Below are 18,301 nucleotides of genomic sequence, written 5' to 3' on the forward strand. Positions count from 1 at the left end.
GTTATAGCCAGGTCTATTAGAACAGCATGCAGGTCCCGTGAGTAGTGTAGTGGTTGGTGCAGTAGAGTAGGGGGGTCAGTTCCCTACCTCCCTCTACCTGTTATACTTGTGGTGGAAACTATGACCACTCCCAAAGTCACCAAAACCCTAATGTACCCACATATAAGTACCCCCTTCACTCATAAGAGCTATTGATTTTCTACGTTTTGCACTTATGTGTTTTTTTTTTGGGGGGGGGGGGGGTTCGAAAATGGACCAAAAAAAATAATAAAGCATCCAAAGTACAAACCCTTGTTCAAAATAGTATTTTTGAAAAAAGATAGACAATTTGCTTTTTTTTTTTTTAATGGGCTTATTTCTTTTTCGGATTTTGGATGTTTTGTGCAAAATGTCAGACGTAGAAATCATATCAAAAATGCCCCTCTTTATCTATGCATAAATGAGGTACTTCAGACACTCTACACTCTACAATTAGGGCTGTACCGAATATTTGTATTCAATTCGATTTAGCCCTAAATGTTGCCACGAATACTGATTTAAATTTGAATACAAATAATCCAGGGCTCTACTGTGGTAAATCCTACAGAAATAAAGACTTGATCTCTGATTCCACATATTTGTTATGTCTTCCTATTCGGAAGGACTGTGCCAGAGCATGCACTCAGGCACAATCCTCCTGCACTTGTTTGACAGGTTCAGGTTGTCAAAAGTCTGGACCTGTCAAACACAGGGGCTGGAGGTCTGTGGGACCCCCAGATCCCCCCTCCAACAGCAAGGCCCTGGTGGCCTAGTGCCCCCAAGCCTCCACACCCTCTATGGGATAGTGACACGGGGGGCAGGAGGTCTGGTGGACCTTCAGCCCCCGACAGTCCCACAACACAAGGGCACAGATCTTCAGCCCTCCCCCACACCCTAAAAAACATCCCTGATGGTCTATGTGGGCTGCCAAGATAACCCTTCACCCACCCTGGTGGTCTAGCGGGCAACTTGCCCCCCCCCCTTACCTTCACATTGAAGGAGAGAGTAGCACTCCCTCTGCTTCCAGTGCCACCTTCAAAATGGTGCCCTGCCCTGCCCAGTGCATCCTGGGATGCGCTGGGTGGAGTTTTCCTACCATATAAGGGAGTATCCAGGGGTGAGGGGAGAGAGAAGGACACTGGGCCACCAGGGAAACCTGGGGTTAGGAGGCCTGCATGAGGGAATGTTTGGGGGGCCTTGCCAGCAAATGCATGCTGGACAGCGCTCCCCATTCCTGCCTAATACTCTGCAACCCTAATGCTAGATGTGAACTGGCATAGATTTTGCTGTGGGAGCAGCATCAATGTTTGGCGCTCTGCCTGCTGAGCATTGAGGAGGAATAGGTAATGCCCTGTTTAGCATGCATTTGCATGCTCATTGATCATCTGGCAAGAGGAAACATGGGTGCTAGTACGCCACTACTGGCCTTTAGCACCCGCATTTGCTTCTGATCATTAGGCCCTGAGGCAGCAGAGAGTGAGGTGTTTTGTTAAAGCTCAATATCCATTATTCGCATTCGGACGAATAGTAAAATATATTTAGTACAGTTCTAATTACATAGACAGCTTTCGTGAAAAAATAACTTTTCCATAATTTAGGGCTTGGTACAAGCCAAGAGAGCTTTTATCCTCTTCCCCTGACACCCTACTGAGCTTCTGAGTTTGGTATTCTCTGATTGAAAACCTTTTCAGAGGTTCAGTAGTCTGGGTAAGAATAAAGTACACAAGAAGGACAATTCTATAATCTAGGTACTGACATTTACACATGTATTACACAGTAAATGTTTAGAAAAATGGTGTATGTGTGCCTATGTGCTAAACCTGCTTAACTTGGAAGGGGGTGTTTACAAAGGCTGAGCATGGGCATGACATAGGAAGGGCTCACACGTACATGTATAAATTACAAAATACTACTAGTTACATGTGTCCCAAGCACAATTAGGAACACACACATGTTTGCCAGCTCTATGGCTGATGTGAACGTGAGTACCTAGATATTACTGTAGTATTCTATAACAGAACCTAGATGTCTAGGTTCTTCAAAGAATAGGCTCCTTCTTCAACTAAGTATCAACCCCCCTACTGCCAGCAAGTACCATTCCTCCTGATAGCCTGTCCCCTGGCAGCATGTCCCCCTCCCCTCAACAGTGCATTTTGCACCCTCTAATATCCCAGCACCAACTAGGGGTCTTCATGGTGAGTCGTGCAGGGGCAGAGCAGGGCAATCCCTTACTTAGCAGCCTGACTCCCTAGCAGTAGTCCCACAGGTCCACCACTCTAAGGGGCTGAGGTGGCCATTTTGATACCAGGAGCCTGCTGGAAGAAGAACCAATGTAAATAACTATTTCTTAATATTAAGGGTTGTGGATGCGTGAAACAGCCTCTTAGCAGATGTTGTGGAGAATTCGGGAAAGCATGTGACAAGAACAGAGGATCTCTAAAGGAGAGAAAAGGATTATAGAGCTCAGTAGCTGGTATGGATGGGCAGACTAGATAGGTTGTATGTTCTATACAGTGGATATTATCCCTCAGCACAGATATGATTTCTGACTAGTTGACATAGAAGCTCTTGTCTCTGAAGCTATTTGTGGTAGACCAATTGGTTTTCAGTGTCCTTTACTGCTGACTAACCTGTAGCTATCGTTTTTCTTTCTCCTCCATATGTCATCAAGTAATCCAAGAGAAAAAATATCCGCCAGAAGGCGGAGAACTCTAGACGCCCCACGGACAACAACAAGAAATGAAATAAAAGTGGGAGGACGACCAAGGATTCTAAAGACTGAAAGGATATATAATAATAAAGATGTTTATTGAGGTATAAAGACTCGACACAATGTAGTGTTTCGGCCGTTAGGCCTGCATCAGGAGTCTTAATGCCGAATGCTTTTGAGAACTATTTGATGAAGGCAATTCCTCAACAAAGGGAGGTCTTTAGAAAGACCGTTGTGAAGGTGAGCGTGCTTCGTTGTCTCCTCTGACACAATGAAGCACGCTCACCTTCACAACAGTCTTTCTAAAGACCTCCCTTTGTTGAGGATTTGCCTTCATCAAATAGTTCTCAAAAGCATTCGGCATTAAGACTCCTGATGCAGGCCTAACGGCTGAAACACGACGTTGTGTCGAGTCTTTATACCTCAATAAACATCTTTATTATTATATATCCTTTCAGTCTTTGGAATCCTTGATCGTCCTCCAACTTTTATTTCATATCAAGTAATCCAAAGCAAATTGTGTCATTGCACTGATGAGAAACATATCAGCTTAGCAGGGTTCTCTGAGCTGTAGTGATTACTTACATATACATATACTTACAGATTATTTGTAAAAAAAAAAAAAAAGTGGTGGAAATTACATTTATGGGTGTAGTTATCAACGTGGGCTACCATTAAGATGTGCTATTTTACCACTAACTCATGGTTGCACCTGTCCTATTTTATGCAATCAGTTATTAATAATTGGGGTTGACAAGAAAATGACACAGCTTAGTGGAAACCCATGTTGATAACTTCTCCCCTTAATTACCTTTCTTTATTCGGTAGAAAAGCTTTTCAAGTGCATTTTGATGTTTGTCTCTGCCTTCCTGCAAACACTGAAAGCGCAATAAGCCTGGTGTTGAAATATTTTGTTCCATTCTGTCCTTCTCTTGGAAACGGGGCCCAGTATGAATCTGGAACTTAAAGCCACAATATATTTCAGCATGTACTCTATAAAGACCTGAAATATTTTGGCTCAGAAGCCAAGAGAAATCCATCTACTTCTTAAATTCTTTTTCTAAAAACATGCAGGGTTCTTGGTGGAAAATTGATATTTTTATTTTTATAAACCATCTTTATTCCAAGAATGTAGATATAGTGACAACTACTAAACAGAGCCAGCTATTCTTTTCTTCAGGTTTACCCTCACGTTGATCAGATCTGGAGAAAAGTTGAGGCTGGAAATGATTTGAAACTTAGGTTCCCTTTCACCAAAGAACATTAACCCCCCTGATTTTATAAAGGTCACCAAAAAATTGCACGTGCAAATTTAGGCAGGATTCCAGTTTGCGCACACAATTTAATTGAATAATGAGCCAATCAGTGCCAATAATTGGCTTTTTAACAATCAATTATTTGCACTAATTAGATTTATGTAGGTGTTACTTATGTAAAGTTAGATACGGGATTTGTGTTGGATTATTTGTAGTAAATAATTAACAGATTTTAGTACACACAGCTTCAGCTTTAGAAATGTTAATTTCTTTCTTCATCTCTCTCTCATTCACCCCTGAATAATTCACTGCTGAGTCACTTTAAAGTTGAAGTAACAAAACATCTGTTTACTCACAGTTTGTAGTTAGATTATAATCAGACAGGCTTATATATACATATTACTATACATTTGTATTATCAGCTCCTTCCATGTGCTTAGATGGTAATGGATGCTCACACCACCATAGATCCTCTCAGGTTAGGAGAGATCATGAGCTCCATGTGCTCCATGTGCTGCATGTGCTGCATCTAAACCCCCACAGGAAGTTGCATAGCTGTGTGACCTCTCTAAGTAATTCACATCAGAGGTCACAGAGTAATCACAGAGAAATAATAGGTGACAGGCAATGCATGTAAAATACAATACATTCCAACAAACCCCTTCTCATGCATAACTGTCATGCAATTATTTATTCATACAAAGTCCAAGCTTTATACGCAGATTCACAAAATGTTCTCTGGGTAACGGTTTGGTCATGATGTCAGCTGTCATCTCACTGGTGTGACAATAGTGTAGACTGATGACCCCTTCTTTCACCAACTCTCGCACGTTGTGGTATTTCGTTGCGATGTGCTTGGTGCGTGACTGAACCTTGTCATTCTGTGACAGTCGGATGCAGCTCTGATTATCTTCCATTATCTGGATTGGTCTCTTTTCAGCTATTCCGAAATCCAGCAAAAGTTTTTCAATCCACATCAGTTCTCTGCACGCTTCCGATACGGCCACATATTCAGCTTCTGTAGAAGACAAACTCACAATACTTTGTTTATGACTGGCCCATGAAATTTGTACATTTCCATACATAAACACATATCCACTTGTGGATTTATAATCAGAATGATCCCCTGCCCAATCTGAATCACAGTAACATATTAGTTTTGGATTACTATTGGCTGAAACCTTTAATTTACAATCAATGGTACCCTTTAAATACCTTACCATCCTTTTAACTGCAGTCCAATCTGATTTGGTAGGTGAGCTGACCCTTCTGCTCAAAATTCCTACTGCATTTGCTATATCAGCCCTGTATGTGGTAGCTAGATATAAAAGCTTACCTATGGCTGATCTATATTGGATGTTATCTGGTAAAGGTTCTCTTACTGTTTCATCCTTCAGAAAATCAGTGATCATGGGAGTGCTTACAACTTGGGCATCTTGCATACCTAAACTTTCAATAAGCTCATTTATTTTCTGCTTCTGGCTTAGAAGATAAGAACCATCATTTTGTTTCTCAATTTCTATACCAAGATAGTATGACACATTACCAAGTTCTTTTATCTCAACATTGAGGTTTAAACACTTTACAATGTCCTTGTACTCTTGCTCACTTTTGCTTGCAATGAGCAGATCATCAACAAAAGCTAAAATGTATGCATATTGTCCATTTGTGCACCTAGTGTACAAGCATTTATCTGCTTCACCTTGCTTAAATCCTAAATTTGTCAATATTTCATGCAATTTATCATTCCAACATTTTGCACTTTGCTTTAATCCATAAAGACCTTTGTTTAATTTACACACTAGCTGTCTTTGTTTTGTATTTATGAAACCTGTTGGTTGTTCCATGTACAAGTCTTCAGTTATATCTCCGTGAAGAAACGCTGTTTTCACATCAATGTGGTTGACTTGCATGCCTTTTGAGACTGCAATGCTCAGAAGTGTTCTGATTGTCGTGTGTTTCACTACAGGTGCAAACACTTCATCAAAATCTTCTCCATATTTTTGAAGATATCCCTTTGCGACTAATCTGGCTTTATACCTTTCCACTTTTCCTTGTGCATTCCTTTTTAACTTGAATACCCATTTGCATCCTATAGCTTTCTTGCCAGGAGGTAATTTTGTAAGAATCCAAGTATTATTTTTATCCAATGCATCAATTTCTTCTTGTGCAGCTTTATGCCATTCAGCAGCTTCTTCTGCTGACATTTTCTCAATCTCATCCCATGTTAAGGGCTCTTGAGCTTCTGCTGACTTTGTTAGGTTAGACAGTCTTGGGGGTGGAACACCTTTGTTTTCCCTGGATGAGCGTCTGACAACAGGTTGGTCTGACCTTTCCGCATCCTCTAAATCTGAGAGTTCTTCTCCAATTGATTCCCCTTCTCCAACTGTACTGTCTTCTTCAATGATCCTTTCTGTGTCTGCTTCCTCTGTCTGTTCCTCGTTAGATACAGATGAGTTGCTTTCAGACATCTGCCTTGGTGTGGCATTTATATACACTGGCATGTCTATTATGGTTCTAGTTTCATATTCTGGATGATAAGGCTCATCTGGGATAATCCAGCCTTTATCAACCCTTTTGTTTTCATCAAAATATGTAACATGTCTTATGCCAACAATGCCAGTTTTCAGATTCAAAATTCTATATCCTTTGTGTCCTGGAGCATAGCCAACTAAAATGCCCCTTTCTGTTGTGGAATCCATCTTATGCCTTCTTTGCTTTGGTACATGAGCATATGCTGTACTTCCAAATGTTCTTATGTGTGACAGGTTTGGCTTCCTACCATGCCATGTCTCATGTGGTGTGCGCTCAGCGCCTTTAGTTGGCATTCTGTTTTGTAGGTACACTGCTGTGAGAATGGCTTCCCCCCATAGTCTTTTAGGGAGATTGCTATCTGACAGCATACATCTGGTCATTTCCACAAGTGACCTAAATTTTCTCTCTGCAACAGAATTTTGCTCTGGTGTATAAGCTACTGTTGTGATATGCTGAATGCCTTCTTGTTCTAGAAATGTGCGCATGCTTTGTGAAATGAACTCACCACCATTGTCGGTCTGAAGAACCTTTGGTTTTCTTTCAAATTTATTGCTCACCATGGCTACGTATTTCTTCAGCATGTCTGTGACTTGACTTTTCTCTTTCAGCAAATAGGCCACACAGTATCTAGAGAAATCATCCAAGAATATTAGCACAAATCTGTTATTTCCCAATGATGGGATATTAAACGGTCCACATAAGTCACTGTGTATTAAGTCCAGCACTTTATTACTCCTATTTCCTGTGTATGCAGGAAATGAGGGTCTCACACCTTTTTGAGTAACACAGTCTATGCATTTCTCCATTTTACCAGCATCTGCACTTATCTGAATGCCGGTGGCTAGTTGCTTACTGTAAAGATCCTGGATCACCTTAGAATCACGATGTCCCAGGCGGCGGTGCCAGATTTCCAGACTACATTTACCATCATTCTTCCTTACTTGCGCCATATGTGAGGCTTCACCTGAAATGTTCAGCTTATAAACATCATTATGCATAAAAGCTTCAGCATACACTTCATCATTTTTAGAGATTGTGCACTTACTGTTTTCAAAATGAATCGCAAATCCCTTCTTATCTAATGTAGATACACTAAGCATATTGCAAACTGCTTGGGGAATATACAAGACATCACTTACAGGAATTTCTTTAACTTCATTAGACACTTTGCATTTTAAGAATCCAATACCTTTTGCTTGGATCTTAGCAGTCCCTGCGTTTGCAGTTTTAAGAATTCCTTCTTCTGGACACATTTCCTGAAAGAAATCCTTACAATTGGTTAAATGGCATGTGCTCCCTGAATCCAAAATCCAAGTACTTTCATTTGAATTATTATTTACCATAGTCAAAGATTTTTCTGCCATTAGAAAGCCCTTGTGTTTATCTTTGTCCTTCATACATTTCCTGGTTTGAAAATTCTTTAGTTCCATTGGCTTAGGTGAGCTAGAGGGAGTGTTTTGTGTTTCCTTACACCATTTAGATACATGTCCCTCCTTTCCACATGAGTAGCAAATCAGCTTGCCCTTGGGTGGAGTTTTCCCATAGCTCCGCCTTCCTCTGTTCTTTGCCAAGAAATTTGTTTCATTTCTCTCTGACTTGCTTTGAGAACACATCTCCTCAGAATCATTTATTATGCATTCCTGCCTTAGTTTTGATGTTGTCTGTTCAAAAGATTGCCCTTCAATGGCCTCATTTACAGACCTAAAAACATCAAACTTCTTTGATAGTGAGGTAAAAAGAAATGCTCTTTTCAATGCATCACACATGGGAATTCCAGAAAGTTCTAGCTTTTGAAATGAAGACATAAGATGCATAATGTGATCATTACATTTACTTTTATCCCTTAATTTGGTTTCATTCAACTCTGCTAACCAAATTGGTTGCTGCTTTGCATATGTAGTTGCATACATAGTTCTCAGTTTATATAAAATGTCCTTTGGTGTATCTTTTCCCTCCACTAATATGGCTTGTTTCTCTGAGAGAGCTTCCAAAAGCATGCACTTCACATAATAGTTTGCATTGTCCCATTCAGCCATATTTTCAGCTGTTCTGTCTTGGTCTAAGCATATATTCAATCTTTTTGCTCGAAGGAGACATATGAATCTTAGTTCCCACTGCTGATAATTAAACTCAGTTAATTTAGGCACCTTGAGAGAATAGAACAATAGTGAATTTCTTCCCTCAGCCATTTTCTTAGCCTTCTGTCTGCTGTGTGGGGGGAGAGAGAGACAGACTGAATCTTTCCTTTAAAACTTAAGAGAAAAAATGTGGCCTTTTTTTCTGCCTGGTAATATTTCTCTTCTTTTTCAATTCCTGGACCCTGGGCCCATAACCCTTTTGTTGGATTATTTGTAGTAAATAATTAACAGATTTTAGTACACACAGCTTCAGCTTTAGAAATGTTAATTTCTTTCTTCATCTCTCTCTCATTCACCCCTGAATAATTCACTGCTGAGTCACTTTAAAGTTGAAGTAACAAAACATCTGTTTACTCACAGTTTGTAGTTAGATTATAATCAGACAGGCTTATATATACATATTACTATACATTTGTATTATCAGCTCCTTCCATGTGCTTAGATGGTAATGGATGCTCACACCACCATAGATCCTCTCAGGTTAGGAGAGATCATGAGCTCCATGTGCTCCATGTGCTGCATGTGCTGCATCTAAACCCCCACAGGAAGTTGCATAGCTGTGTGACCTCTCTAAGTAATTCACATCAGAGGTCACAGAGTAATCACAGAGAAATAATAGGTGACAGGCAATGCATGTAAAATACAATACATTCCAACAATTTGCGCATAAATTTTATGTGTGGCCTGAAAAAGAGAGCATCGAAAGGGGATGGCCATGGGTATTTTGGGGCAGAAAGGGGCATGGTTTTGAGTTACATGCATAATTGCAGAATAATGGTGTTCCACCTATAAATTTAGGCATGGGGATTTGCACCATGTATTCGTTAGTGCAAATGGTCGTGCCTAAATTTATGCACTTAAGCACTATTCTATAAACTGCACCAAACTTTAGGTGCGTCTTACAGAATAACACTTAAGCGGGTTTTTCTCAGTGCCAATTTTTTTGGTGCCATATATTGATTCTAGCCCTAAGCTCCTAATGGGGCTACTGCAAAAAAGTGTTAAAACGTTTTGTGGTATTTTGCTTGTTTGCACACTAACCTGTGCATTGCCAATTTTAAAAAATATTTTTGGAGGGGGTGCATCATGGGCAGAGAGTGGGCATTTCCAAGTTATCCAGCTAGCAAGTTAGGATTAATGTACACTAACTGTGTAACGAAGGGTTAATTTGGGAGCACTTAGCATCTCCTGCATTAATGTTTTGTAGTTTCTGAGCACTAATGGGATCTTGAAACATTAGCACACAATCTGCAAAAAAACAAAACAAAATAAAAAAACCCTGAAAGAAATGCCCTACAAATGCCATGTTTAATCTGGGTTTAGCATGTGGGAAAGTCCCCCATTAGAATACGTTAGACACATAGAAACATGATGGCAGATAAAGGCTGTATGTCCCATCCAGTCTGCCCATCCTCAGTAACCACTAACTCTTCCTTTTCCTAAGCCTTCTTAAACTCTGACACAGTCTTCGTCTCCATGACCTCCACTGGGAGGCCATTTCACGCATCCACCACCCTTACCATGAAAGAGTATTTTCTCAGATTCCTCCTAAGCCTGTTTCCTCTTAACTTCATCTTATGCCCTCTCAGTCCAGAGGTTTCCTTCATTTGAAAAAGGCTCACCTCCTGTACATTAACGCTACTGAGGTATTTAAATGTCTCTAGCATATTTCCTCTCTCCTGCCTCTCTTCCAGCATATACATGTTGAGGTTCATGCAGTGGCGTTCCTAGCCTGGATGGCACCCGGGGCAGATCGCCGATGTGCCCCCCCCGGGTGCAGCGCGCCCCCCCCCCCCCGCCTGCGAAATGACACCTTCCTCCCCCCCGGCGAAATGACACTCCCCCCGGGTGCACGCCGCTGGGGGGGGTGCCGCAGCGCGCGCCTATGGGCTCCGACTTCACTAACTTCGCTCGTTCGCTGCAGCTCCCTCTGCCCCGGAACAGGAAGTAACCTGTTCAGGGGCAGAGGGAGCTGCAGCAAACGAGCAAAGTTAGCAAAGTCAGAGCCCACAGGTGCGCGCTGCGGCACCCCCCAGCGGCGTGCACCTGGGGCAGACCACCCCCACCTCCCCCCCCCCTTGGTACCCCACTGGGTTCATGAGCCTGTCCCTATATGTTTTGTGACAGAGGCCTCTGACCAATTTTGTAGCCACTCTCTGGACTGATTCCATCCTGTTTATATCTTTCCGCAGGTGCGGTCTTCAGAATTACACACAGTATTCTAAATGGGGCGTCACCAAAACGTTAAACCCAGATTTTATTGCACTTTAATAAAAGGGCCCCTTAATTATTTGCCTTTTTCAGTTCTGAGCTTAAAGCGAAGTCCAGTTGGTAGGTACGTACAGTACTTAAGAGAGGTAACCCCCTAATTCCATAACTGGGTGCTGATATTTACACGCCCCTTGAAGGCATACATTTATAGAATACTAGCAATTTTGTGGGTAAGTGTACATTCACAGGTGTGAGAGCTATAGTATGGTGCACAACCACTATTTTATAAGTGTTGTGCATAGGTGGCATTGCGTGTAAATGCAAAGGGGGTGTAAACATGGGCAGAGCATAGGCGGGCTATGGGTAGAGCCCCTACTTATGTGCAGAACATACATAATACTGCTAGCTATGCAGGCAACTGCTGCATTTACACGCCCACAGTTACAGTACGCTAGATAGCCCAGTTATAGATCTGCCTCCTTACTTTCTATGTTACTACCTGAGGACCAGATGATCAGAAGCCCCTCACGTTTCCAAATAATGCTCTAAAATTAGCACCAGAGCAGCGCGGGGCAATAACATCCCTATGATCAGAGCTAATAGCATGCAAATTTGAGCACGCTATTAGCTCTGATCATAGGGGTACTATGCGGGAGGACTGTGCCACAGCATGAACTCAGGCACAATCCTCCCATACTTGTTTGACAGGTCCAGGCTATCAAAAGTCTGGACCTGTTAAACACAGAGGCTGGAGGTCTGTGGGACCCCCCAGACCCCCCTCCAACAGCAAGGCCCTGGTGGCCTTTTGCTCCCAAGCCACCACACCCCCCATGGGACAGCGACATGGGGGGCAGGAGGTCCGGTAGACCTTCAGCCCCCGACAATCCTACAACACAAGGGCACAGATCTTCAGCCCTCCCCCACACCCAAAAAAACATCCCTGATGGTCTATGTGGGCTGCCAAGATAACCTTCCACTCACCCTGGTGGTGTAGCGGACAACTTGCTCCCCCTTTACCTCCACGTTAGAGGAGGGAGTAGCACTCCCTTTGCTTCCAGCGCCACCTTCAAAATGGTGCTCTGCCCTGCCCAGTGCATCCTGGGATGCGCTGGGTGGAGTTTCCCTACCATATAAGGGAGTTTCCAGGGGTGAGGGGAGAGAGAAGGCCACTGGGCCACCAGGGAAACCTGGAGTTAGGAGGCCTGCATGTGGGGTTGTTTGGGGGGGGGGGGGCCTTGGGACAGCGCTCCCCATTCCTCCCCAATTCTCTGCAACCCTAACGCTAGCTCTGAGGCATAGAGTTTGCTGTGGGAGCAGCACCAATGTTTTGCACTCTGCCTGCTGAGCATTGAGGAGGAATATGTAATGCCCTGTTTAGCATGCATTTGCATGCTCATTGCGTTCAGAGCTGGCGAGCATGTTGTTACATGTGCTTGCCAGCTCTTATCATCTGGTGGGAGGAAACACGGGTGCTAGTACGCCACTATTGGCCTCTAGCACCCACGTTTGCTTCTGATCATCGGGGCCAGAGGCAGCAGAGGCTGAGGTATTTTGTTCAAGGTCACAAGAAACCTGTGGGAGAGACAAGAATCGTTTCTGACTACTAGACTATATACTTCCAGTCCAGGGGCAGCAGAATGCCTTTCTGTTTGGGGGGGGGGGGGAGTCCAAGCTCTGCCCCAGCTATGCCCAAGCTCTGACCTCTGCCATGCCCAAGCTCCACCCATAACTTCAGTATCTCCCCTTCTATTACCTACCATCCCATAATGCCCCCTCCCACAACATTCAGCATCCGTCCCTACCTCTGAACCCCCACCATTGTGCCCAGCATTTCTCTCCAACTCTTCTTCTCAAATCCCCTCCTTATTGTGTCCTGTATTTCTTTCCTTCCCTACCTCTCAAACTTCTCCACTCATGGTGCCTAGAATTTCTTTCCTCCCCTTCCCTTCCCTTCCCTCTCCTCCCCTGGTTTTTAGCATTTTTCATCTCCTTAACCTGTTGTGTCTTCTCTCCCTCCCAAATCCTCGTCGTAATCTCCAGCACTTCTCTCCTTCCGTACCCTCACCTCATTGTCTCCGGCATTTATCTTCACGTCCCCCACACCCCATGATGTGTTTATTACCTTACCTCCCTCCCCCAGGGCGGTGATACTATATTTGGCACAGCTCCGAAAGCATTGAGGCTGGTGGCCATGTGGCCTTCAGCATCTACACATGCTCAAGTCCCTATGGTTTCTGTCCCCTCCAAAACAGGAAATTCCAAAGGGGAAGGAGTAGGCAGGCTTTCAACAAGTACAGATCCTCAAGGTCCCATGCCCACTGGCCTTGATGCTTTTGGTGCTGTGCCACTTAGACTATCGCCAACCTGGGGGAGGGAGGTATGGTAGTAAGCACATTGCAGGGGAGGTGGAGAGAAGGAGAATTTGGGGGTGCCATAGCCTGTTCTGATACCTATGCTCCACTCTTAGGGTTGCTGGTTGTTTGCTAACACACCATGGTCAGTTTATTTTTTAAACACCAGCAATGCTATTTAAATATTATCCATCTGATATTTAGAGCTATTTAACTGGCCAGAACGGCTGCTCAAAAGTTAAATAGCGCTTAACCGGCTATCTACCGATATTCAGCAGGTGATAACTGACTATCCCCCAGTTAGCGGCTAGCGGCTAGCCAGTTACATCATGCGATATAATTGGCTATCTGCCAATTTTTAAAGTAAGTTTAGCAGCCGTCTTTGGCCATGTGAAATTGTAGAATATCTTTGGCTGGTTTCAAGATAACCGACTAAGTCTGAATATCGACTGATAAATGCTGGCTGCTACCCTGATAAATGCTTTTGAATATTGGGTGAAATATTTGCTCACATCATAATTTGCTTTGAAGTAAGTATGGAGAAGCTCATGCTGTAATTTATGTTGTGAATATATACTTTATGTATTAATTTGTAATTCTTTTTTTGTTATCCTGGAATAGTATACAACAACTTCAAGTTTTATTAAAATTTGATATATTGCTCATCTGCTAACTACCCAAGCAGTTTACAATGCAAAATAAAGTTAGCTTAAAAAGCAGGAAATGCGTTATAAATAGTATGGAGAAAGAAAGGCATGCTGTACTCTGACATGTGCCCCAAGCCAACGCCATCCATCCAGCCTACTAATGTATACTCAACACAAGTAGCAAGCACTCAGTGAAGAGATAAGTTTTCATGGAAATTTAAACTTTGAATAGGAAATTTCTTACTGAAGATTGAGCAGCAATGAATTCCAGAGGGAGGGGCCTGTAACACTAAAAATTGATCTCTGTATATATATCAAGCAGATATTTATTTATTTATTTATTTATTTATTTATTTATTTATTTATTTGAAACATGTATAAATCAGTGATGGAACTACCAAAAGATTCTGGATGGTGCAGGGGCGTAGCCATGGGTGGGCTTGGACGGGCCCAGGCCCAGCCACTTTTGCTCCAGGCCCACCCAGCCTCTTCTGCCCGTTCTCCCCGTCCATGTGGTCTGCTCACTTTTACTGGCCTGAAGCGCCGTTCTCCCTTCAGCACCAGCGATTCCCATAGCCAGCCTTCTGCCAGCACGCGTCGTCGGGGCCTCTTCTCAGGCGCGTCCCGCCTACTCTGCAACTTCCTGTGTCCCACCTTTGCAGAAAACAGGAAGTTGCAGAGTAAGTGGGACGCGCCTGAAAAGAGGCTCCAATGACGCGTGCTGGCAGAAGGCTGGTTATGGGAATCGCCGGTGCTGGAGGGAGAACGGCGCTTCAGGTCAGTAAAAATGACCAGAACTGACCATGTGCATTGGGCTGTCACGGGGGGGGGGGGGGGGTAGCGGGTGGAGAGGAAATGAGGCGGCAACGGGCGGATGGAGAGGAAATGCGGCGGCGGCGGGTGGGGGGTGGTAGCAGGTATAGAGGAAATGTGAGGCCTGTGCCCACCCAGTCCACCTCCAGGACCAACTAAAAATTAAACTCTGGCTACGCTACTGGTTTGAGAGACCACATGGCATGCAGGCGAGAGAGGGCGAGACCATATCACTTGTGGGACAAGGTGGAGTTCTTCTGCCCACCCATCTTGGACCCAGGCCCACCCAAAATTGGGTGTCTGGCTATTCCCCTGGTAAGGAAGCAGTAAATGGAGACAAAATAATGGAAATCCAGAATGATAAACTTTGTGCACTAAATTTAACATCTTAAAACTCGATCTAAAAGAGAGAGGTAACCAGTGGTCCTCCCTTAGCAGAGAAGTAATGTGATCATACTGATGTACCCTTGTAATGAGTGATATTCTGTATTTAAAGATATTGTAAGTCTGAAACGCATAGTCCCTGAAACAAAGAATTACAGTAGTCTAGATTGCTAAGCATTAATGCACGAACCAGTGACCGAAAAGGTTTTAAAAGCATTTTTTAATTACAGATGACATGTGAGATTGAGAATTTAGATTATTATCATTAATAATTCCCAGGCCATAAAATAGAGGTTTAGAATAATGAGATAATCTGTGAGTAATTGTTTGAGATCACAAGTGAATGAGACAACATTACGTGGCTATTGCTGGCCATGGATTTGGTCCGTAAATAAGAGAACATTAATTTCTCATCCAGGCTACTTATGGTGGGTTTACTGATGCATGCAGAATAACATGAGCTGGTTACTGCATCTTTTCTTTCATCTCCAAATGTTTTTTGTTTTGGTGTGCAGTTTGTAAAGCTGCTAGAGCTGATCTTGTATACCTGGTGGATGGATCCTGGAGTATTGGCGATGAAAACTTTAATAAAATCATTCGATTTCTGTACAGTACCACTGGAGCCCTGGATCAGATTGGTACAGATGGAACTCAAGTAAGCAAATTAATGAAAAAGAGATTTAAAAAACAGCTTTGAGAAAAAAATAATACATTTTTAAGATTAAAACTCCAAATTAAACATTTGTGTGGAGGATAATTGTATAGTAGGACACTTGTAAAAAAAAGTTTAAACACTCTCATGTTATACCTTTTTTAATAAAGGCAAAACCCAACAAACTCCTAGGTTCTATGCTGGATCATCAAACTTTAAAATGACAGACAACTTATGATCTTATCAGTTCACTGCTCAGTCTCATCATAAGTCCAAAAGCATTTTTTCAATCTTCTTGGGTCAACACAATATCATGTTTTGATGAACTCATCTGCATCAGGGATCTCCCCTCATCAATCAGCTGAATAAAGAACCGCCAGCATAAGTCCAGTTTCCTCAGCTGTGTGAAGTATCATATTAGCACAGCATTATATCAGAAAACAAATGGTGCCAGCATTTTAATCCACATCATCTAGAGAATTCTATATATGGCATCTAGCATTATGCGCCATCAGTGCAAAAAAGCGTTATAATAGAAGCAAGGTGCCGAAACAGCCTACAAATGGCAGATCCGGGAGGAACTATACTAATGAACCCAGGGGTCCTTTGACTAAGCTGAGGTAAAAGGGGCCTGTAATAGCATCAGCTCATTTTTCTAATGCAAATTGAGGCCCCCTTTTACCGCAGTGCGTAAAAGGCTGTCTTTTTGTCTGGAAAAGAAATGGCCGTGCTGTAAGTGAACCACTTACCATGTGGCCACTTTGGGGGTGGGGGGGGGGGGGGGGGGGGGTGGGGGGGTGGAGCACTTACCTGGTGGTATTACTAATGAGTAAGCACTAACACTACAAATACAAATCAACCTATGCATCCAGCTTCTCCTACATAAGCACACAACTGTGGAACGCACTACCAAAAGCCGTGAAAACCATGTACGACCACCTGACCTTCCAGAAAGCACTAAAAACCAACCTGTTCAAAAAGGCATACCCATCCGACCCAACCTAAGTGCCTAAACCTCGCAACACAATGAAACCAAAGCTCGTAATAGACTCTACGCAACTTTTCCCCTCTACGATTCCCAATGTGCCTATAACACATGAACCTTATTCGTCTACTACAACTCTCTGTATTTGTTTCACTACCGGAAATGGCGATTGCCTCTACGGTATTATGTAAGCCACATTAAGCCTGCAAATAGGTGGGAAAATGTGGGATACAAATGTAACAAATAAATAAATACTATTTTTGTAGCACTGGAAGAGGTGTGCACTGGGGGTGGGAACTACTGCGGGCTCCTTCAGTAGCCTGGCAGTAGTTCCATTTGTTGCATGCCAACCCTTTAGTAAAAGGTCCTACCAGTTATTGAATAGCCCTAAGTATTTCTGCATAGATCTGAAAAGGGGGCGTAATGATGGGAGGGACATGGGTGGGTCGAGTGTTCCCTTAAGATGCGCACATTATTATAGAATTCGGGGGAATCTACATCCAACTTGCGCACTGGGTTTTACACCTAGTTTCAGTTGGAGTAAATGCTCGGGCCCAAATTTGGGTGCGGATTCAGGCGCTCTGCGCTATTCTATAAAGAACACCTATCTTGGAACGCCCTTTATAGAATACCATTCAGCATCGATTTTTTTCAGTGCTGATTTTTTGGCAACATGTACTGAATCCTAGCCCCTTATGTCTAAAATTCCACCAATCAGCAAACCAACTTCAAATCCCATCAATCGGATCGGCGAAAACCAATCAATCTCTAAGTTTAAACCTCCCAGGACAAACAGTATTCAACATACATTTTCAAAAATTTCTCCTGATAATTCAGCAAACTATCTCGATCACCTCCTTGCCAACTCATTACCACACAATCAATAATTCTCCATTTGAAGTTAGAAATTGAATGATGATATTGAGTCCAATCGTCCACTAAAGGAGCGTTCTTAGTACCCATATGCAAGCGGCTTTTGCACTTATTAAGCCTCAATCGCACTGCTCCTTTTGCTCAACCCACATAAACTAGTGAGCATGGGCATACAACAGTATGAACTACATGTGATGAACTACAAAAATGGTATAGGATTTGCGTTGCAAACCGTACAAGGAGAGACTTGCTGACCTAAACATGTATACCTTGGAGGAAAGGAGAAACAGGGGAGATATGATACAGACGTTCAAATATTTGAAAGGTATTAATCCGCAAATGAACCTTTTCCGGAGACGGAGTTCCAGAGTTGATATAAAACTTTTGTAGAGATAGCAAGATTTAATAAATTTTGTAGTATATTTGACAATATTTTAGTCATCATATTTTTGTTAGACAATTAATATGCATGGGATAGATCTGCAAGCAATGGACATAGTGTATGAAAATCTCGTGCATCATTTTTGTAGATTTTCTAATACTGGACTGTTTATGTTTTGGTTACTAGAATTGTAAAGTGCTATAACACGTTTAGTCTTTAGTGGTATAGCAAGTAAACAAATCAAATCAAATTTAGGAGCCCTGAAAGATCATCTGAATATTTGTCTCTGTTATAGCAGTGGTGTAGCCGTGGGTGAACCTGGGCCCACCCACTTTGGGCTCAGTCC

The 18,301-nt window shown here is 42.7% G+C and overlaps 1 protein-coding gene across 2 annotated transcripts in view; it reads left to right on the forward strand.

The window, feature by feature from the left end:
• COL14A1 (collagen type XIV alpha 1 chain) overlaps positions 1 to 18,301 on the forward strand; it is a 417,802-nt gene that overhangs the window by 245,769 nt on the left and 153,732 nt on the right. For both annotated transcript variants that reach the window (XM_030218565.1, XM_030218573.1), the window contains exon 26: positions 15,579 to 15,718. In XM_030218565.1, the coding sequence (XP_030074425.1) occupies positions 15,579 to 15,718 (140 nt within the window). The remainder of the gene's footprint in view (positions 1 to 15,578; positions 15,719 to 18,301) is intronic.

The sequence above is a fragment of the Microcaecilia unicolor genome, chromosome 1 (assembly GCF_901765095.1).
Source record: "Microcaecilia unicolor chromosome 1, aMicUni1.1, whole genome shotgun sequence".
NCBI lineage: Eukaryota > Metazoa > Chordata > Amphibia > Gymnophiona > Siphonopidae > Microcaecilia > Microcaecilia unicolor.